The sequence below is a fragment of the Polyodon spathula genome, chromosome 7 (assembly GCF_017654505.1).
Source record: "Polyodon spathula isolate WHYD16114869_AA chromosome 7, ASM1765450v1, whole genome shotgun sequence".
Classification (NCBI taxonomy): Eukaryota; Metazoa; Chordata; class Actinopteri; order Acipenseriformes; family Polyodontidae; genus Polyodon; species Polyodon spathula.
The window spans coordinates 55,324,773-55,346,525 of NC_054540.1; the positions used below are offsets into that span (position 1 = coordinate 55,324,773).

Sequence of the window (21,753 nt, forward strand, 5' to 3'; positions counted from 1 at the left end):
AACGGAATACAATTGAGAGACGTTCGTATTCATCTGTGGTGATTACTTCCTCTGGGATGGCGAGACAATCACGTGATCAGAGACTAAAAATCGCCTAGGCGACAGTTGCTTGATTAAAGAATAAAGCAGCCTTTGGTATGCTTATGCAATTTTCATAAAGGTCGTGACCAATATAATAAGTATTATAAAATTCTAAGTGTAACAATAGTAATGTACAGGACCTTCTTTAATTGATGTGACACTGTATTCTATTCGGTGTAGGCGCACCTTCTGTAACACCTGTTACAAACCTCACAGTCTCTAATAGAGAGCTCTACGTTTTTTAAAGTATCATTATTTTTAATTTTACACATGGACACCTACTCATACTTTGTGTTTAGTTTTTGTCGAAACGAAAACACACAATTCCTTCAGCATTTCCAACACGATATTTTAATTTCAATTTCTTAATGATAATTTTAAGAAAACAAAAACAATAAAGTCGATATCTATTTAATTTCGGTTCCTTTGTTCTGATGGCCTTCCGTGCAGGAGTCGAGTTGAACCAGTTTGTGATATCTGAGATCTAAACATGACCTACAGTACAGTCACCTGCCTCAGTAAATAGCTGGTAATTGCAGCCTATCTGCGTTTGCTCTATCAGTCGTGGAATTCTCTTTAAACTCTCGTTTCAGGAATACAAGCCTTGAAAACAGTACAAACCCCAAAATACTTTATAACCATACATTTCAGACAAATACCTGACTGTGTGTGCAATGGTCACAAGTCTGTGTGAGGAATGCGCTCCATGATATTGACAGGAGTACAATATTATTACATATTATTAAGCTGTTAACAGTGAACACCTAGTGAAGCTTGATACGGTTTGCACAGCTATACAGCTACTTGCGCCCAAAAGGGCTGGTGCACTGTGAACCTGTGGCCCTTGTTTGGACAGGCTTATGCCACAGAGAAGTGGGTTTGCTGGCCCCAGATCAGTCCCCAATGAGGGCTAGAAATCCAGGTAAAAAAAGCACAACAATTTAGTACGGTTCAGCCCCAGTGGCAGTCCCTGCCTGGGAGGGGTCCGGCACTGACCTGCAGTTAGGGGTGGCTTGTCAGCCCCAGATTATTAGAGAGTATAAATGGTTTCAAGTGGCATTTGTATTCTTATTCTCTAACCTCTCTTCTTGTTCTGAATGCTGTTGGCTCCGCCTGTGTTATAAAATATCACAGCATCACATGATATGCTGGATGAAAGAAATCATAGACGAGACCACCAGAACAACAGCTAGCAGTGAATTTACCTAAAAACTGGTTAGAAATAACTACAGAGGAAACCAATTACAGCAACCATTCTGCATGTTATCTGTCTGGTTGTTGCAGGTGAATTAGTCTCACGTGTTTCATCAACCCAAAAACATTACAAGCACCAATTTTGCTTATAAAAATGCTGTGAGAAGAATCTGCTCCATTAGTATTTTAGGCTGACAGCAGGTGTTTAAAGGGTCATAAGAGGTCTAATGACATTCCCCTGTGTTCCAGGAATAACAGCACTAGGGGGCAGTGTTGCGGAGCTGCCAGGCACACCTGTTCTCTCAGGACACTTCATGACTCACCATTATGATTGTGACGTTTGCTGCCCAGGAATGAGAACAGTCTTATTTGTTAATAGGGTGGTTAATGTGGAAAGACCAGTGGCACTCAGAAGATAAGCGTTCATAGAACAAAAAACAGGAAAGCACGAAGCCAGCATTACAATAAGGAGGAGATATTCCTGAACGATTGCATGTTGAGAGGTCATTTCAAGTTTTAAGAGGTAGGGGAAAAACATGTAGCTTACACTCATTCTAATACTAGTTATTTATCAGACCCAAAGAGCAAAGTATTAAAAGAGCACAGGCTAGGACCATATTACACACACACACACACACACACATACACACACACACACACACAAATAGGTTATGCCCACCTTTCTTTACATTGCACTAAACACTTTCAATGGAGATTATCCTGGGTTCAGTCAAATGTTTATAAACTAGGTAACCAATAGGGGTGCTTGCGTGTATCCATCATAATACTATATAAATATATATATATATATATATATATATATATATATATATATATATATATATATATATATATATATATATATATATATATATGCTATGTTTATCAAATATTGTATTGGTATTGTGCTGACCCAACACATGTTAAAATGTGTAAGTGTTGATTCTTAACGTTTGGAATGATACGGCTATCTTTTCATTTTCATATGGTGACTTTCATTGTATATCTTTTGGCTCTTTATTCCATGTAACCAAACTTCATACCAATGAAATCAATTGAATTCAATGAAAGGGTAAGTGGATTTTCTGCAGTCAGTGTTCTTGTGCACACAAAGCCTTATCCAAGGTGTTTGTTGTGAGCTGCGAGGCTCCAGTCTAACAGTTTGCTCTTCTCTCCTGGCAGGAGTTGACATTCCAATGAGGTTGCAGGACATCTCTGAGCACATGAAGAAGCAGATTGCGTATCTCTCAGGTAAGAACTGTTGATAATTTACCTGCAATCTCTTTGGTAACCTTGTTCAATCATCTGCATGAAGCAGAGATGTGGGTTGTTCACCTACACTAGCACAGGGATGGAAATAAAACTCCTATTGCATAGCGGTTTGATCCAATCCTGGTTTTACTACAAGTTTAATAAGACACACCTGAGCTTGTTACCCATACATAGAAGCTTATCAAGTTCATAGTAAAACCTGAAACTGCTATGCAATAGGAGTCTTATTTCCATCGCTGTATCATGGCCCAGGTGTTCTGGTCACAGCTTTTCCATACAGTGTCAGTAAGGAGCTGGGACTGAATGCCAGCAAGAGATCGTCTCCGTGGCAATACACAAGCTCGGACCTTGAACGTAACTCAGTATGGGGTGTAGATATTATGAGAAAAGACCTGTTACAACTTCACACACACAAAAAACTGGCAGTAGAATTTATTGTCCAAGCAATAAAAGAGAGTTTGAGGAAGCCAGTAATTGGCAAGGTAGGTTCAATTTGTGTGGCTACCTAGAACACATCTGACTGTTTAAAGAGCTAATTGTGTAGATGCTTACTAGGGACACATACACCTCCATAGCCACGTATGGTAATAGCATCTAATGACTGCTACCTCAGCATGTCTGCAGGATCAGGAGTCAGAGCAAGAGCAGGTTCCTTCAATGACTCACTCAGTACATCTCATGATCTATACATTTATACAGAGCTTTCTTTCCATGCACTGCATCGTCTTATAGTGCCTTACAATGCAAGCAACCATTACCAGCTGCAGTGACTGAAATAGGCAAATGTGCTCCCATAAATTATAAAACAAGTTCATATGTATTCCCCTTTTACATTGTTTGATTATTGCCTGTCAATGTGCTTGGGAGTCTTTGCTGGCCATGAAAAGCATTATATAAATGTGAGATCCAAGCTGAACTGCACTCCTCATATCTCAGTGCTTTAATGTGTTTGTGTTTGCTTTTTCCAGGTGGTCGAGGAGAGGACTCTGCTGTTGTCATCACCCTCCCAGAGTGCTCCAGTTTTAACGAGGTTCCGGAGGATGCGCTGACAAAAGTGTTGACCTACTTAACCTTGATTCCACGGTGCGTGGCTATGCTGTACCTTCCTGCACTGCAGTGCCATCATGCTAATTCTGTATTCACTACAGTGCAGGAGAAATACTTCCCGGGATATCTGAGGAATTGATAGCCATGGTCAGCATTTCTCATCTCTATCAGTGGTCAGAGGCACTTCCCTGCTCCTGATTCTATCAGGACCCTGCTTGACACTCCGGTGATGTCTATCCCAGAGCTGCTCTGTGCAGGGCTCAGGAGAATGTAATGCTGAATGATGGTTCTGCCGGATTGTGCAAAAGCTGTGGTTTTAAAGTTCCTTTCTGCAAAAGTGAAAGAACTGTGGTGGTTCGAGAAACGTGCTGTTAAATAAATCCAGCAGCTCTGCTGCAGTATGTCTTCCAGAGGAACTGGAAACCCAGAATCATGTTTTCTGTGTGCTGAAAATGTGTGTCTGTGTGAACATGAGTATGTGTTTGTGTTTCGCATGTGTCTGTTTTTTTGTATTTAAATATGTAAGTGTGTGTGTGTGTGTGTGTGTGTGTGTGCGCTTGCATGTGCATGTGTGTGTGTGTGTGTGTGTGTGTGTGTGTGTGTGTGTGTGTGTGTGTGTGTGTGTGTTTTTATCATGTTTTTCAAACTTTTTGAAGACAACAGTTTACATAAAGAGTGAGGTGATGCACTTACTTGAAACAATAGTCCCCTACAAAATATGCATTGCTTAAAATTCAAACTAAAAGTCCCTTTTCCCCATGTGTTCACATGGCTTTCTGTTAAGAATCATAAATCTTATAATATGAGCAAATGTAATGCCCTTTCAAAGATAGCAATGCACAGCCTATGTTTGTACTTGCCCAAACAATGCCCATGCATTTGCATGTGTGGGGGGTATTTAGAAGGTTGATTTGTATCTAAAATCCACATTGCTACATTATGTTCTCCTTAACAAAGTATTGATTTAGTGAGTCATTGTTCCTTTTACTTGAGGCACATTCAACCTGCTTTTATTTGGTTTCTTCTAAACCCCTCTATTGTAAACAGCATTGATTGGAATCCTAAATACACGTGCATTATCATCCAAACACAAATGCATGAACATATACTTGATAAAGACACTATCTCTCTGAAATGTCAGGTTCAAATTTGTTTATTCGGGTATTAAAAATAGTATGAAAAGGACTGTTAAAATGTAACCCTTTATGTTCACTCAGAAAAGGGTTGACAAGGGGAAGATGTGTAGAGCGCCCTCCTGTGGAAAAGCTTTCTAAATGTGACGTGCTAGCTCAGGCAGCTTGTATCTGGACCAGCACAATGGGTTTGACCACATCACTACACGTGATATAGAGTCGTTTGAGCTCATGTCTGGAGTTGTGGTTTAACTGTAACACACGTAGCAAACACAAACTGCGGGGGTTACTTATCATGATGACAGTAAGGCCAGCAAAGTGAATGTAACTGTCTTTTTTTTTTTTTTTTTTTAATTCAGAAAACGTGAACCCGAAATTAAATTCATTCTCCTCCTGGACCGGAGGATGAACACCTGGGCCTCAATTAAAGCGACCCTCTCCAAAATAGCGGTAAGGCTGAACACTCTGCACTGCATTTGGAACACGCTGTTCTTTTCTACTTTATTTGTTTTAAATATCGCTTTAAAAACTATAACATATTTTTGGATTAAACTGTATAACATCAATGGTCATCTTATTTAATGTAGTAGTAATACCGTAAAATAAGGAGATATTACATGCCAAACATGTATACGTTCTTTATTATAAAATGTTTACACACACTCAACTAAACTCTCTTTCCGACGCCTGGGGAGCCACATGCGCTCTCCGAGGTGCTGAAATCTGACGCTCCCAGCAGGGGTGCTTCGTGTGCTCTGTTTCCTCTGTTCAGTCTGTGGTGTAGTCGATTCATATTTAAACAGTGGAACGTCTTTCTGAATATTCAAGTGTCCTGTTTGAAAAGTTACGTTCCTCCATTATTTCGCCCAAATGTTCGTTTAAATGTTCGTTTAATCATATACGCCAACTAAAAATATATAAAAACCAGAAACGAACGATTAAAACACTTTTTGTGTATGTCAGATTTTAAATAGGTAAAATGTCTTAGTTAATTAATATTGGTTGAAATACATATACATACAACGGTACAAGAGCAAAGTAGACCTTATTCTTGAATGTAAATACATTTCTTTTATAAATCGTGTTACGTTATGTTTCTTTGTTAGCTTACAGTTTTTTCCTACCAAATGCTCTGCTCACTGCAGGGCTGACCTGCTGCCGAGAGTTACAGCTTATATCACGGGCTAGTCAGTTTGGCACAGGAAGGGAAGCGGGCGGGCAGATTGCGTACGTGCGTAGAGATGTTTAAATATAATAATTCAAATAGAAGGTGGTGAGAACGCGCCGTTTCTAATTAAAAGAAGACAAAGTGTATACGACCTCTCTGCGGAATTGGTGCAGCATCCTCCGTGCTGAAAACAAAACTGTGTAGGTGACACAGTGCTGCCACCCTGCTCCTGGCAAAGGCATCGTCAGCTTTGCAGATGCCTGCTTCTGGCCGGCCCCCTTACTGGAGCTGAGCTCTCATACCGCGGCTGCGGCGGTTGGCGGGTGGCAGCGAGAGGGAAAGACCCCGATTATCCGCCCCCCTTATCAGAAATGGCAGAGGCAAACCCTCCGCCGGGCATGGCGAGGCTCCGGAGGACCACGGTAAAGTCATTCTGATCATATCATTTCTATACTGCTACAGTACTGTGCTTCTCAAGTTCAAATGTAATGGGTAAAAAATGCTGCAGAGCGGTGTTGGAGCTTTACTGTAGCACAGAGGATACTGTGTGGGACTGGTCTATGGCATTTTGTGGTGCAGAGGTAGCTGGCTGTATAATACAGCTTAGTCATGGGATTCAGATAGGGCTTTAAGTGCGCATTAACACCTGCATTAAAGCATATTACCCTGAAGATCTCGGCGTGATTACATTTGGATGCCAGATTTCACGGAGAGTGCGTTATGTTGTTAATTACCAGGGCTCGCTTGCTAGGTTAGTATTCCAGGACACCCCAATGTCAGCAATGCTGGTTTAAAACATCGTGGTACAACAACACGCTCCCCCCGAAAAAAAACCCCTCACGTTTGGAAACTCCAGTATAGTAGTGGTCAGTAAGTGACCCGGTTTGACACGAGCCAGTTTAACGAGGCACGTGTCACGCACTCGAATTTAATTTAACGATTTGTTTTCTGAAAGTTTCTACCTGCAAAGTAGAGTTCCGGTTCGGGACAATGTGAAATGACAAGAAACACGATGTTAGTGCAAAGTGTATTTAAAAAACAATATATTAAAATGAGTGCATATGTCCGTCAATCATTTACCACAAAGTACGTGTTTAAGGAAAAAAAAACATATCGCCATCCTCACACATTTTAAAACTGTGTGTTACCATTACCCCTTCACATTCTATGCCGTTTTCACACATTTGTATAGATTGCCCCGGACAGCTGCTCTTTGAACGCTCTTATAGTACTGTAGTCTATATAGCACTGAGCAGAGTGACAGCTTCTGTGGTCTCCAGCGAGATGTTAATTACACGTTCACGCGTCTCAGCTGACAGAAAGGAAGTCCACATTGTGACAGTGACGAGCTGGAATGCACTGCATTAGCACACTTTTAACAACACCCCCTCCCGTCCCAGCCCAGCTCAGCTCAGCGATAGCTGCTCCAGGTGGTGATTAAAAAGCAAGAAAATGACAAGCAATGGGCATTTTAATGGCTTTGTAATTGGGTTGACATTTTAGTAACGTTGCAGATATTGTTTTGGGATGTGTTGCGTTTGATGCTTTCATGGTTCCTTTGCGTTTTAAAGGTGTCATTTGATAGCGAGTTAGCAACCCTTCATTAGTTTTAGTACTTTGTTGTTACAGGATAGCACCACGGCCCAAGCTGGTTAGATAAGTACACATTTACTAATCCCACAGGGGGGACAACAACAAACAGAACCGGAATAAATAAACAGGACCAAAATAAAACGTTTAAACAAAACAATGCAGGTTGGGATTCACCTCTACCATACAGGTCAAAACTCACCAAGCACCCCTCCCCAAACAGACGATTTTGCTCTCCTTTACACAGATAGTCACTCCCACCTAGCACTCAATTACCTAATTGGGGAACAGCCACACCTGTGATTTCTGGTGGGGATAGAATTAACCCCCTCCCTGCCCACCTTACAGCCCCACACACACATGTTCATCACGCCACCCCTGATCACTGCATTTTTTATTTTCGAAATGTCTTTTGAAATGGGTGCCAGCCACTCAAAGAGGTCTCTAGGGAACACAGTTTTTGGTGCAAGGCTAGATTTATAAAGTTTTTGCTTCAGTGTAAAATTTGCACCACTTTTATGAAAACAGAAAAAAAAAACATTGCTAATGATACCAAACCCAGGGTTCTAAAGGGCATGACAACTGTTTCGTTCAAAATCTGACTCAAAGTGTTCTCCGAAATGTACACGCTTTGAATGTGTGTGACGCGGATGGCAGTGCTCAGTGCCTCGTTATTCCTGTTTCCTCCCCCAGGCCTCCTTCCCAGGGAACCTGCACCTGGTCCTGGTTCTGCGTCCCACCAGCTTCTTCCAGCGGACTGTCACTGACATCGGCTTCCGCTTCAGCCAAGAGGACTTCATGCTTAAAATGCCAGTAAGAGCTGAAACATTATCTGCGGGTCTGACTTGCCCTTTAAGAGAGACATCATATTCCAAATTGAATCCACAGTCACTAATATCACTTAAAGGGGAAGTGATTTGGAGCTCATTATTAATTAGTCATTCAGCAGATGCTTTTATCCAAAGCAATTTAGAGACTAGGGGGAGAACTATGCATCAGCAACTGTTGCAGAGTCACATATAATAGGACTTGGACTCTGAAGGACAGGACAAGTGATTCTATTTTTATTGATTACACATCCCTAATATGTAATCATTTGTGCAGAAGTACCACTATTTTAAATGGTTACTAGGGTATTATATAGTCAAATCGTTGAAAAGAATTGCAAGAAAAGCATGGCATACTAAAGGCACAATGTAAGCATGGAAAAATCATGGCAATCTGCAATGTACTGCAAAACCCAGTCCAATTTACCATAATACCTTTTCTAAATGAAAGTGATTTAGTTAAAGCATTGTGTATATAAAATAAGTGATTCTGCAGCCTTGGAACTGCAGACCAGCCTGGTTCTGTGGCTTGCCTGGGTCCAGTTCCCTCTCCCTCAGACCCAGTTCTTGTGTTTCAGGTGGTCATGCTGAGCTCTGTCACCGAGCTGCTGCGCTACATTGATGAGAACCAGCTGACCCCAGAGTTCGGAGGCACCCTGGAGTACTGCCACAGCGACTGGGTCATCCTGCGCACGGTGCGGGCAGGAGGGCCACACTGGGCTATGAGGAGATAAAGCACTCATACCTCAATTACACACACCTTGCTGCTTTCATGTCACTCGCCTAGTCCGTGGTACATTACACAATCGCAGTCTGAGTTCTGTAGCATGCATTAGTGACCAAGCATCCTACGGTACTATATCCAATGCCATTAATATGATTAGTCTTAACACTGTTCAGCCGTAGATAACCAATGGAGGGAGAGTCAGCTAAGCAGGGTTGGGTCTGGTCATTGCTTGGATGAGCTGCTCTGATGCTGCTGTGTCTATGGTGGCTCAATAGGTGGCGCTGTTTTCTCTGGCACAATAGCATCTGGTGTCCAGATGTGTTATAATCTTAGATTTAAAAACAAATGAAGGCTGGGATTGTTTTATGTGATTGGAGAAAGTTCGTACCCAAGGAGCACTCAATCCAGTTTTTACTTCAGAAAAACAGCCTTATCTTGTGTTGAGAGCGGAGAGCATTTTTATTTGTGTTGATCAGTAATCATTGATTTAAAAATAAGGAGGAGCCAGAGAGATACAATGAGACAGTCCCCTCTTCTAGAGAGAAAGGCCCACCCCAAGCTAGCATACATCATATGGCAGTGGTCTGTCTTGTAATTGTACTGCGGGACAAATCTACATATAGTTCTACCGTACGTCTGTAGATCCTTCTAAAGGGACCAGCAGGGACTTCTGGTTTACCGTAGAAGTCCATTACGCCCCACTTCCCTGTAATCAGCTCCTGTCTTGCTGGCTCCCCCTGCAGGCCATCGAGAGCTTTGCAGTGACTGTGAAGGAGATTGCTCAGATGCTCCAGGCGTTCGGCACAGAGCTGGCTGAGACTGAGCTGCCCGATGACATCATCTCCATCGAGTACCTGCTGATCGCTAACACCGACAAGTACAAGCAGCTGAAGGTAGGGCTGCACTAGGAATGGGCTGATTGCTAGCCGTGCCTTCCTCCTATAGTCTGTGCCTTGCTTTTTGTTTGGATTTTGAGATATTAGTGGGTTGTGGCTGGTATTAGTTGCATAGTGGAGCAAATATAACTAAGAAAATACAATCTAAAGCTACTATAATTCTCTTTCACTAACTGAATGAAGCCAGTGATGCAATCCATTCCAAAGCCCATTCCAGGTTTTACTAAGGGCTTGATTAGCCCCATTGTGTAGGTGACAAGCTCAGCTGTGTCTTATTAATAGTAAAACCAGGAATGGATGAAACTGCTATGCAATGGCAGTCTTGCTGTATTTCCAGCCATGGTTATTATTTTAGATATACCTTCCACTATGCCCCTGGGGATGCTTCGTTCTCGTGATGATGAATCTCGCTCTGCTCCCCCCTCGTTTCACAGGAAGACATGCACTCAGTGATGAGGGAGGGCAGACACTTGCTGTCGAGTCTGGAGGAGTCTGTGAGTGCCGAAGTGGAGTCAGAGCAGGAATGGGACGTGAGCCAGGACTGGCACACGGTGCACAGGTACAGACAGGAGACTGCAGAGAGGAGACGCCCGGGGCTCAGCGAAGCGCACACTAACCTTTGCTTCACTGCACAGTACAATGAAAATCAAAAAAATGGTTCATGTTACCAAACAGCATGCACTCACAATATATATTTCACTGCTTGGGCTAGAAATAGTAGAAGAATGACTTAAAAATGTCTCATAATTACTACATTACCAATATGTGGAAATCACAGTTAATTTTCATGAATATTAACTTTTTTTGCTGTCACTAAAGTTGCTTAGAATTACGTACAGGAAAATCAGCTATGAACTACCTAAATATCCCAAACTATATAGTGAAAATGTTTTCAATTGTTTACAATTTTGATTACTTTTTTTAAGTTGTTATTAATTACTTTGTTACTTTTAATCACTACAAATGTGTTTATTCTTTAACTAATCCTTTAAAGATGTCTTAGATGGCAGGTTGATCAATAATCTTATTTATTCCTATTTTGGAAACATCTGCCGTTTTTTTTACCCCATGCAGTAAAATCTGTTCCCTGGAGCTCAAGTAAATTCAAAGTGTACATTAATGATTCCACTGATCTCAGGATTGTCCATATGCAGGCTGGTGTCAAGGGAGAGGCAAATGAATACCCCCCGCCATGAGCAACCCCCTTTGCAGGGTCCCCCTTTTCTCACAGTTTGTGACGTTTTCTAATTTGCGCATTTCGAGGGACGGAATTATATTGCGATGTGCTTGTTTGACTAGAGTGACCTTTTCCATGACGGGACACCCCCCCCCCCCCCAAAAACAACTATGGGGCCCCGGTAGCACACTCTGCCGCCGGGCCTGTAGGCATATGATCCTGAAGCTGTTCATTCTGTCTGTCCTCAGGTTGCTGGCTCAGCTCCACGACATGGAAACTGCGTTCGACGGGTTCTGGGAGAAGCACCAGCTCAAACTGAAGCAATACCTCCAGCTCTGGGAGTTTGAGCAACACTTCCACGAGGTACAGCAAGAGCAATGTGGCCGAGCTGCAGTTGTGCGGTTCTGTGATTTAATTCATGAACTAGGAATCCTCTTATTCCTGACCCTGGTGGCACCATGTCAGTGCATTAGTTTACCAGCTGATCAATCGATCCTAAATCAGCAGGCAATGAGTGATGCCCGGGCTGTGGGTTTGTTTGCAGATGGAGACGGCCCTACAGCAGCTGTCTGCTCAGGAGCGAGAGGTACCCGGGGTGGGAGAGACTGCCGCTCAGACAGAGCATCTCATCCACGATCTGGACACACTGGAGGGGAGAGCTCAGGTGACACTCGCAACATTTGAACAAAGAATGGACTTCACACTCCATTAGCGTATATCAAGTTAGACTATCATTGTGGCACAGGCATTGTTTCATGTGGGGTCGCGTGGGCACCTTAAGATAACAGAATTGCTTGGTTGCTTGGTCCTCCTTTTTGAGTTGGCTCCTTCATTCCCCCCTTCCCGGTTCTTCCTGTTTCTGCAGGAGGAGATGGGCCGGGCTCAGACAGTGATCCTGCAGGGGCACCAGCTGGCTGCCAGCCACCACTATGCCCTGGCGCTCTTCTGCCAGCGCTGCAACGAGCTGCGGCACCTCTCGGACGTGCTGACTGCCAACCTGCGGGCCAAGAGGGAATCCCTCGCCCGCTCCAGAGAGCTGCTGTCCCGCCTAGAGGAGGTAAGACAGGACACCGATAACTGTATAAAACGACAATGCAGAAAGCAGCCAGTTCCTCTCCTTCCCTCGTGCAATTTCAATTTCTTAATATCTGTTTAAGTAAGATTGTTTTCATGTTTTCAAAAGTACAGGAAAAATTTTCATCTGTCATACAAAAGCTCAGTTGTATCCATCTATCTGTTCTCAGTTATTTTTAAGAACGTCTGTCTGTCCGTGTCTGTCTGTCTGTATCTCTCTGTCCTGCCTCCCCCTTGTCTCTTTGTTTTTCTCTGTCTGTGTGCTTGCTGTCCCCTGCCTCTCTTGCCTCTTTGCCTGCTTGCTTACCTACTCTAAGTGTGTCCTGTTCTTCAGATCTGTCTGAAGGGTCCCGGTTTGTCTGTGTGTCTGTCTGTCACAGGCGCTGTGCTGGTGTGACAAGGGTGCCTACCTCCTGGCCAATCAGCAAGTGGATCGGTTCCAGACAAAGGATGGGGCGCAGGCAGCACTGCGGGAGATCGAGAGGTTCCAAGAGGGGAGCCCCCCTCCCCTGAGTACCGGGGCTGACTCAATGAGGGAGGAGTACCAGTCCATCCTCACCCCCCAGCTCCTGGTAACCGCATTGCACCCCATACCCTCCCCAACCTAAAAGAAACTATTTCATTGTCGTTCGCACAATTTTATTCAAGAAAGCCAACAAAGTTGCCAAACCAGACCTAAACAACTAAGACTTTTAATTGAGGGGCGAGAATGAAGTGTTAAGTTTCTTGTTCGTTTTAGACGTTTATTCTGTGGGGTTTTTTCACCTGAGAAACAAATTGCGCTAATTAACGATTTGAAGTAAATAGCTTTGAAAATCTAGTAATAGTTTTTTTTAGCATTTCTGTCATGAACAGTTGACAAAAACAGCATACTGAACCTAACGGTATAGAAACAGTTGAACTAAATAGTTTATAAATGGCTTCTAACCCAATCAAATAACAGCAGGAAGCTCTGTCAATCATCTCTGTTCTCTCACCGCTGTCATAGGGGAAGATAGACACAGCTCACGAGAAGGTGGTGGCGGTGCGTGGAATGTTCCAGAACCGACAGGCCTGTCTCCAGAAGCTGACGGACAAGCAGGTCCGGCCCGTCCAGCTGGTGGCACCCAGACCCGAGAACCCGCCCCGCTCCAAATCCCCGCTCTTCTCCCCCAAACACGGTGAGCCGGCCAGCCAGCACAGCTACACAGAGGCTGCTTTCTCCGGGGTGGAGACTAACAGCTGCTTGTTATCATATTCAAATTCACAGTCACAGTCACTGTCTAGAAAAGCATAGCATTTCAACTGAGAACCAAAATAATTTTACCAAGATGAGCCCAGCCAGGATTTGAAAGTGATTTACTGGGGAATTGACGTGGGGTACATTGATCAACTTTTAGGGGGTAATCCCCAAATAACCAAGGATAAGTAGTTGTGTAATCTCGGGTTCTCCAGTGCTGTAAAATGCTCTCTAAATCCAGCTGTGGCTTTTCCCTGTGGGGTACAGGTTGATCAAATGAGTTCCAAAGCCAGACAGACAGCTGTTTGAATCAATAAAATATGACACATTTGTCTGCTTGACTACAGTTTGACAGTTTCGAACTGACCAGGCAGTTCCTACACTGGTCATCTTTTACTGTACCCTGACCAGGTGAATGAAGTGCCCAAAAATGTCAGTAAGGTGAGCTTTTACCACGTGCCGACACTGGCACACAATCACATATTACTTGCAAAGCCTACATGGCTGCAGTCTGTATGTGAGACTGACTTTAGATGTATTGACATGCCTGGTCTAATGGGAATAGCCTGGGAATCTCTGAGGTTCACTAGCTGGTATGATTCTGCAGTGTAAAGTTGATGGTGCATGTTTTGAATCCCCTCAGTACAATCCCTCCCGTTTCACTGACAGCTTTGCTCATTGTGTGTGGGCAACCTACTGTGGCTTTCTCTCTCTGTATTCCTTTGCAAAAACGTTAAATCTGTTGGCTGTGAGCCTGCAGGTGACGCACACCAGGATGCATTGTGTACAGGCTGCCACCTGAGCCAGTGAAATATTCAATTAATTTATTTGCCATAGGTGTCATGAGAGGTAAGGTACATGAATTAATTTAGCGCCTCCTCAGTTGTGCAGTTACATCAGCCTCACAAACCCATTGAAGGTCATGATTGCTCTAATTGGTCCCAGCAGATAGAGAGAGATTTGTGTTTGTTTTTAATAAACGGGTAAGTGCTTCCCTCTTCTGTCCAGGTGTGGATTTCAACTCCAGCCTGAAGTTCTCGTTTGACCTGTCTCTGCCCGGAAAGAGAGCATCCAGGAAAAGCCCCAATTCCAGGAAGGTAAAACAGCGACATCAAATTAACCCTTTGATGCTTGGCAACCTCATGAGGATGGATACAAAAAAAAAAATCTAATCTTTATGTGGGGATATATGGGAAACGCAAATGCATGATAGCCTCATATGAGGATACCTTTTTTTCCCCCAATATAAAGCAATGAAAAAAAAGTGTAATGCATGAAAGGGTTAACTAATTATTGTCCTTACTGAAAAGTGAATCCAAATATACATGTACTGTACAATTATCTGAGTTCATATTTTATATTAGTCCAGTATTTTAGTTTACTGCTCTGTGGCTTTGGGTTGAGCTATTCTACCAAGCCGTGTTGAAAGGTGAACATTGTCGCTCAGGACAGAGCAATGTATTCCTCAGTCTCAGTACAAGCCCAGGCAGTGATCTCTATTCTGTTCCCTCTTAGATCGAGGTGATGCACGACTACCAGGAGACACGCAGCTCTCTCTCGTTCAGCTTGGAGGGAGAGGACAGCCCTGACCTGCTCAAACGGTAACCTGGCCCGCCCCCTCATCCCTGCCCTGCCCACACCTCTCTCTCTTGCTCTCTCTCTCACTCTCTCTCTCTCTCTCTCTCTCTCTCTCTCTCTCTCTCTCTCTCTCTCTCTCTCTCTCTCTCTCTCTCTCTCTCTCTCTCGTGCTCTCTCTCATGCTCTGCCTCTCCTTCTCTCTGCAGCCTCGTGATGAAGGAGTTGATTGAGACGGAGCGTGTCTATGTGGACGAGCTGCTTTCTGTGCTGCTGGTGAGAGGACATCACCCTCGCATTCGGTCCATTCGATTTATTCCATGCATAGCCTTTTCACCCATTCCAGTTTTACCACAAGCTTGATTAGCCATCCAGTATATATGTAACAAGCTCAGGTATGTCTTATTAAACTCATAGTAGAAGGAGGAATGGATCAAACTGCTTGCAAGCTGTCTTATTTCTGTCCCTGCTAGTTCTTTTAGAGACCATTTCCACTATGCCCCTGGGGATGTTTTGTTTTTGTTCAAGACTTATTTGCCTGTGTATTCAATAATAACTGTGTGTAACCAGAGCTTTGTTTGAAGGGTTGTAAGTGCTGCAGTGTGTGTTCTTTATGTTTGTCTGTTTCTTGCAGGGTTACCGGGCGGAAATGGACAATCCTGCCCTGTCCGTCCTCATGCCCCCTGTCCTGCGCAGTAAGAAGGCCATCCTCTTTGGTAACATGACCGAAATATACAGCTTTCACAGCAGGCACGACGAGAACCACATTCTGAATCTCTTTACTTTATCAGGGCAGCCCAGCCTATCACCAGTGCAGAGCACCCCAGTGCCTTGGAGTCCTTTGAGCTGTGTTAATAAACTCTCGAAGAGCAACTTGCTATGGGCATGGTAATTCAGGGCTGAAAGGTTTCATGCTGTTGTTAGGGTCAGTTAGTGTTAGTTAGTCCCCCCTAGTGGATGTGAGAAGCACCGCTCTGGCGACACACTAGTTTCCCAGATGTATGTGGAGGTTATTATGTTATTAAAATAGGATCATTTGACACCCATATGACGTTGCTCTGTATGGCACGTCTAAGCACAGGGAGCTCCAGGTCTCTTTATCTCTTTACCTTAATGGGAAATGGGATTACCTTTGCTGTGTTGTGCTTGAAGAAGACAAAAGATTTCATGAGCTGACTGGGGTTAACACTTCCCTGATTTAGTCTTTTGAAAGATGGATAGTCTCAGAGAGACTCTCCCTTAGAGATGTGTCCAGGCTGCTCTAGGCTGAGGCTGTGTGTGAGGCCCTGCTGGGCTGTGCCTTCGTGTTGTGGGAGAGTCTAGGAGTGTTGTGTGCTGTGTGCAGGGGTGCTCCTTCACTGTTTAGTACAGGCCTGGCTGCCCTGGTCTGGACTCGGCTCCGGTGTGCGCTGCAGTGGCCCGCTTTGTCTAAAGCTGCTGTCTCTCTACAGGGTGTTCCTGCAGGAGCTTGAGGGCTGTCTGGAGACCCCCGAGAGGGTGGGAGTCTGCTTTCTCCAGAGGGTGAGTGACACAGGGTAGGGGTCTTGCAACTTCACAATTAAACAGTAGCCAGTATCATCTGAACCCTTTTCAAACCTATGCAGGCCAAATAAAGTGTTGCAAGCATACAGTGCACTAGCCAGCCCCACAGCTCGCTGTTTCTGATTGTGTTTCAGAAGGAGAACTTCCAGATGTACGAGCAGTACTGTCAGAACAAGCCTCGCTCTGAGTCTCTGTGGAGGCAGTTCTCCGACTGTGCCTTCTTCCAGGTATCTCCACACCTGTCCTTCCTTCATCTAAACACCTGGACTGTAATCACCTGTACTGATAACCGCACCCTTTCCTCTGCTGCAGGAATGCCAGAGGAAGCTTGAGCACAAGCTGGGTTTGGACTCCTACTTACTGAAGCCAGTCCAGAGGCTCACCAAGTACCAACTCTTACTGAAGGTTCACCAGGGTTTCTTGTACCTTCTGATTCTGCATTTCTGGTGTTTCTTTGATATTCATGTTCTAGACTTTAAATAACTCTGAGTTAAAGCTTTGTGAGTCAGTTGTTTCACATAGGACAACTGAACACCTTAGTTCAGTTGTTCCATGGCTCCTCCTGACCACCCTTCCCTCTCCCCTCTCCCCTCTCCCCTCTTCCCACTTTCCCCTCTCCCCTCTCTCCTCTTCATTCTCCCCTGTTAGGAGCTGCTAAAATACAGCACCAACTGCAAGGGCTCTAAGGAGCTGGAGGGGGCGCTCACAGCCATGCTGGACCTGCTCAAGTCCGTCAATGACTCCATGCACCAGATCGCCATCACTGGATACGAGGTGTGTGCACTGTCAGGAGGGGGCTGTGTGGGCTCCTGTGATACTGTCAGGAGTGTGTTATGTGTTTAGCAGTGCATTGTGTTGTGTATATACAAGCCTTGTGCAATGTAGTGACAGGCACTGTGTATTGTATTGACAGGCACTGTGTATTATATTGACAGGCATTCTGTATTGTATTGGCAGGGGGAGCTGAGTGACCTGGGCCGGGTGCTGATGCAGGGCTCCTTCAGCGTGTGGATCAGTCACAAGAAGGGACCCACTAAGATGAAAGAGCTGGCCCGCTTCAAGCCCATGCAGAGGCACCTGTTCCTGCACGAGCGCGCGCTGCTCTTCTGTAAGAGGAGGGAGGAGCATGGGGAGGGCCACGACAAGACGCCCTCTTACAGCTTCAAACACTGCCTCAAGGTGAGAGCCTGCCCACACTGCTGTGAATGCACAGCAACCAGCCTCAGAGCCTCCCCACACTGCTGCAAGTGCAGAGCTGCCAGCCTGAGGGAGGGAGGCAGTGACCAAGGGAAAGAGTACAAACACAGCTGCACCTCAGCATGCTTTACAGCAACAGCTGCTTCTGTACCTATAGGCAATGTTTAAATAATAGCCACATTTCATCTAATAAAATAACATAGCAATCAGATATTCAACTGCTGTTTGTAAGGACCTGGGACCAGTGTTTTAAAGCTTCCAGATGTCCTTCTGTATCAGATATTTAACCATGCCAAACTAAATGGAGTTTTTATGGTGTGCTGTCCTAGATGAGTGCTGTGGGGATCACCGAAAACGTGAAGGGGGACATCAAGAAATTTGAGATCTGGTACAGCGGCCGGGAGGAGGTGTATATGGTGCAGGTAGGGGCGTGCTGCTTGTTTAATAGATCTTGCTCACAATCGGTGACTGTGATTGACAGTGAAGTTACTCCTGTACCATGACTCTCTATACAGGACTGGACTTTAAGGAAAACAAAGGTATAGCTAGTGGTTTGGTATAGACTGTAACACCACATGCAAAACAAAATGTGACTGTTGATAGATTAGGAGGAGTCAGTAGTCACAAGTAGGTTAACAAGCCAAGTCTAGATATTAGAGAAGAGAGGTCAGCTTAGTGCAGGAGTCTAAAGCTGCAGCTGCAGCTGGAGCCAGATATGGTGTTCCCTGGTATCAGAGCAGGGAGGGGTGTGCTCCAGTTAAGGTGGTGGTTGATCTGTTTTTACATTGTTACTCTCAGGCTCCCTCTGTGGAAGTGAAGCTGGCCTGGCTCAGTGAGATTCGAAAAGTGCTAACCAATCAGAAGAAACATCTACGAGGTCACTTCAGCATTTATTACCTGTGTGTGCGTGTGCGTGCGTGTGTGTTATGTATTTGTGTTTGTTTTGATTTCGCTTGTTTGCATGAATGCTACGTTTGTTTGAGTGCATGCTCGTTTTCCTATAATTATGGTAATGCATATTTGCATGTCCAGTATACTGAGTGTGGGTGCATGGACAAGCAATCCCGGCTCCATGCTCCTGGTTACAGGAAAATACCCTGTGCAGAGGAAAATTGACAGACAGTAAGCTTGTGTTATTCGGGGCGTCTGCTATGATCAATGCTGATACCCCTGTGGATAAAAATACAAAACGGTGCCACTCTGCAGAGAGCAGCGAGTCTGTGCATGTGTGTACAGCATGCAGTGCAAGGTGGAGCCTGCCTTTCAACCTGTGCTCTTGTCTCTCCTTCACAGAGGACACCCTCCTTCCCAGTCCAGCCACAGACCTGATGCAGCTCTCCCCACTGCTGTGTGACAGGTAAGCCTCACAGCACATCGAATGAAATTATATCAGGCTGTTTATAAAGCTCAGTTATTTATAGTTTCCAAAAATGGGAAAGACACTAAATAGTGCATTGCTAATACCCACACTGTCATGTACAGGATGAATACAGTAAGTGCAGCGTCTTGACAGCCTAGCAAGGAACCTCCAGGTCTTTATATAAATATAAAGTTTAAACATCAGCTTATTCTCCATATAATCTTGCACTGTCTGTACACAGCATTAAAAGCCCACGCAATTATCTTCGAATTGTAAAATGGCTGTGCTTGTCATCCTAAATAGATAAACCAAACCAAAGCAACAATTGTACTATAACTTGTTGATTGTCCTACAGGGAGATTAAGACGTCGAAAGCCGTCAGTGTGGGGTGCTTTTCCAGGCTAGATTACACCATCCCCACAGCGCGCGTGTTTCTGTGTGTGCGTCACAGAAATCGCCAGCAGCACAAGTGACCCACAAACAAAATAAGTACAACACCTGCACCTGGTCATGGCTGTACAGTGTGTAGGGTGCTGCTAAAAAATAACTGGCTGCTGCTGTTTGCCTTCTGCCAGTCATTGCACCCCCTTACCATGAGACACACTGAAATCTGATTGCTGAGCTGTGAGTGAGTGTCTGTGTCGTTCCTTTCAGTAAGCTGCAGAGGGCGTCGTTCAGCTCAGAGGAGAACGAGTCGGGCCGGACCAGCCCGGTCATGCTGGACACGCTTGTCTTCTCGCCACAGAACCAGCAGAATCGCAAGAGTATGTTTGAAATTCACCGCGGCCGTGCAGCCACCAGGGGGGGTTGTTCTCTAACTTGTTTTTTATATCCCTGACAATAGGGAAATGCTATGGAGGATAAATGCCTTTTTCATAGTTTTCCATTCATCTATCAAGCAGGCAAACGCTTCAGCATTGCCAGGAGCTCAGCTAGCTGAAACCTGTGTCTGCTTGACTGTTTCTTTTAGTTTGCAGTTTTGGTTGGATGTCTGAAGTTATGGATGTTTTTGTTTTTATATTTTGAGAACTGCTAATGGAACTAGGATAAAACTTGGTACAGACGTTCTTTATCACAGATCCCTCGTAATGAATTTAGTAACGGCAGCAGCAGCCCTCCTCGATCGTTCCCTCTCGTTCGCTCTCTGTAAGTGTGCTTGGCTCACCCCCCTGCCTGTGTGTGTTTCTGCCAGGCTGGCCCGGAGCCTCTCACTCGGTGGATATCTGCGAGGGTCTGGAGGACTGGAGCGGCACCAGTGACCTCTCCAACCCCTCGGACACTGAGGAGGAGGACGGGGCCCCGCTGGTGAGTACAGCTGGGGAACCATCACCTGACCTGCTCTATCCCAGACAGGCTTCTTTCCAGCAGGGCTGTTAGCTGAACCTGAACTTGTATAACAGGCAAGCTGTCACATGACTAGCATCCCTGCACAACTCTCTGACTCAGTCAGTAGTCCTCTAGATGCAGTGAAAAGTGCTTTAGGAACTTCTATTACAAACTGCTTTTTTAAGAAAGCTAAAAATGCTGACGACATTTAGTTATTTAGTTTCCTTACACTTTGGGCTCACCTATCCAATGTAGAGTGCTGGCACAGGCCTGCCTCCATTTAAAGCATTCAGATACCCTTCAGAACTGTATAAATCACCTCTTTAGAAACATACTTCGGTCTGTTTTGTGTTACATCCTAACCCATCCTCCTGAGTGTGTTACAAAGAATAATCCCTTCAGTGTGGGGTTTTCTCCCCGACAGTCGTCCCACTCCCCCCTAAGCCTGTGCTGTCTGTGTCTCTCAGTCCCCTGGCAGGTACAAGGCTCTAGCAGACTGTAGGAAGTGCAGGCCTGATGACCTGGTAATAAAGAGTGGAGATGTGATCGAGCTCCTTCAGGAGGACAGGGAAGGGCAGTGGTGAGTCTGAGCAGAACCAGGGCCATTGGAGCAGTGCCCATGGCACCAGAACCCGGGCCATTGAAGCAGTGCCCATGGCACCAGAACCCGGGCCATTGGAGCAGTGCCCGTGGCACCAGAACCCAGCTGTGACGCAAAAAAAAAAAAAAAATGAGTGGGTTACTTTACATTTGTTATAAATAAGACTTCTGTATGTATTACGTTGTATATTCCACCTGGGATTGGCCGCTGTGAACGTTACCTCTGGCTGCTGAAACTAAAAGCCATTCCAGAAGACAGTAATATCAGCTCCCTGGCTGTGTTTGTGTGATTTGAAATTCACAACAGATCACTGGTGATGTGGTTTTTTTTTGCTATTTAATAATATCTCACATCAAAGAGTTAGAAGGTTGGTTTGAAAATAAATTATTCTCCATGGTATATAGAGAGATGGAGAGCAACTGGTTGAAAGCCAGGCACCCCCCCCCCCCCCCCCCCCCCCCCCCCCGTCCAAGTCCCCCCCCCCCCCCTCCCCCCCCCCCCCCCCCCCACCCCGCCCCCCTCCCCTGGGACTCTACAACACCGAACACTGATCTGATGGAGACTACCCTCCATGACCGTCCTACACTAGTAAGACATCTCTCTCTCTCTCTCTCTCTCTCCTACATGAGTGGGTGAGGCAGATGTGATCACGAGACTACCTCTCATAAGACTTAGCACTGAGTATCTCTCTCTCTCTCTCTCTCTCTCTCTCTCTCTCTCTCTCTCTCTCTCTCTCTCTCTCTCTCT

The 21,753-nt window shown here is 45.0% G+C and overlaps 1 protein-coding gene across 3 annotated transcripts in view; it reads left to right on the plus strand.

The window, feature by feature from the left end:
- LOC121318858 (proto-oncogene DBL-like) overlaps positions 1-21,753 on the plus strand; it is a 28,996-nt gene that overhangs the window by 4,200 nt on the left and 3,043 nt on the right. The window contains exons 2-28 of one of the 3 annotated variants that reach the window (XM_041255984.1): positions 2,458-2,526; positions 3,516-3,630; positions 5,087-5,177; positions 8,179-8,298; positions 8,891-9,007; positions 9,783-9,932; positions 10,370-10,494; positions 11,361-11,475; positions 11,657-11,776; positions 11,978-12,169; positions 12,567-12,758; positions 13,175-13,346; positions 14,414-14,502; positions 14,921-15,006; positions 15,190-15,256; positions 15,615-15,730; positions 16,432-16,501; positions 16,657-16,749; positions 16,835-16,927; positions 17,171-17,296; positions 17,480-17,701; positions 18,049-18,141; positions 18,518-18,596; positions 19,013-19,076; positions 19,734-19,843; positions 20,272-20,384; positions 20,873-20,985. In XM_041255984.1, coding sequence (XP_041111918.1) covers positions 2,458-2,526; positions 3,516-3,630; positions 5,087-5,177; positions 8,179-8,298; positions 8,891-9,007; positions 9,783-9,932; positions 10,370-10,494; positions 11,361-11,475; positions 11,657-11,776; positions 11,978-12,169; positions 12,567-12,758; positions 13,175-13,346; positions 14,414-14,502; positions 14,921-15,006; positions 15,190-15,256; positions 15,615-15,730; positions 16,432-16,501; positions 16,657-16,749; positions 16,835-16,927; positions 17,171-17,296; positions 17,480-17,701; positions 18,049-18,141; positions 18,518-18,596; positions 19,013-19,076; positions 19,734-19,843; positions 20,272-20,384; positions 20,873-20,985 — 3,112 coding nt within the window. Of the gene's footprint in view, positions 1-2,457; positions 2,527-3,515; positions 3,631-5,086; positions 5,178-6,171; positions 6,318-8,178; positions 8,299-8,890; positions 9,008-9,782; positions 9,933-10,369; positions 10,495-11,360; positions 11,476-11,656; positions 11,777-11,977; positions 12,170-12,566; positions 12,759-13,174; positions 13,347-14,413; positions 14,503-14,920; positions 15,007-15,189; positions 15,257-15,614; positions 15,731-16,431; positions 16,502-16,656; positions 16,750-16,834; positions 16,928-17,170; positions 17,297-17,479; positions 17,702-18,048; positions 18,142-18,517; positions 18,597-19,012; positions 19,077-19,733; positions 19,844-20,271; positions 20,385-20,872; positions 20,986-21,753 lie in introns of those variants that run through there. The other 2 variants (XM_041255985.1, XM_041255986.1) reach the window with 2 other exon arrangements.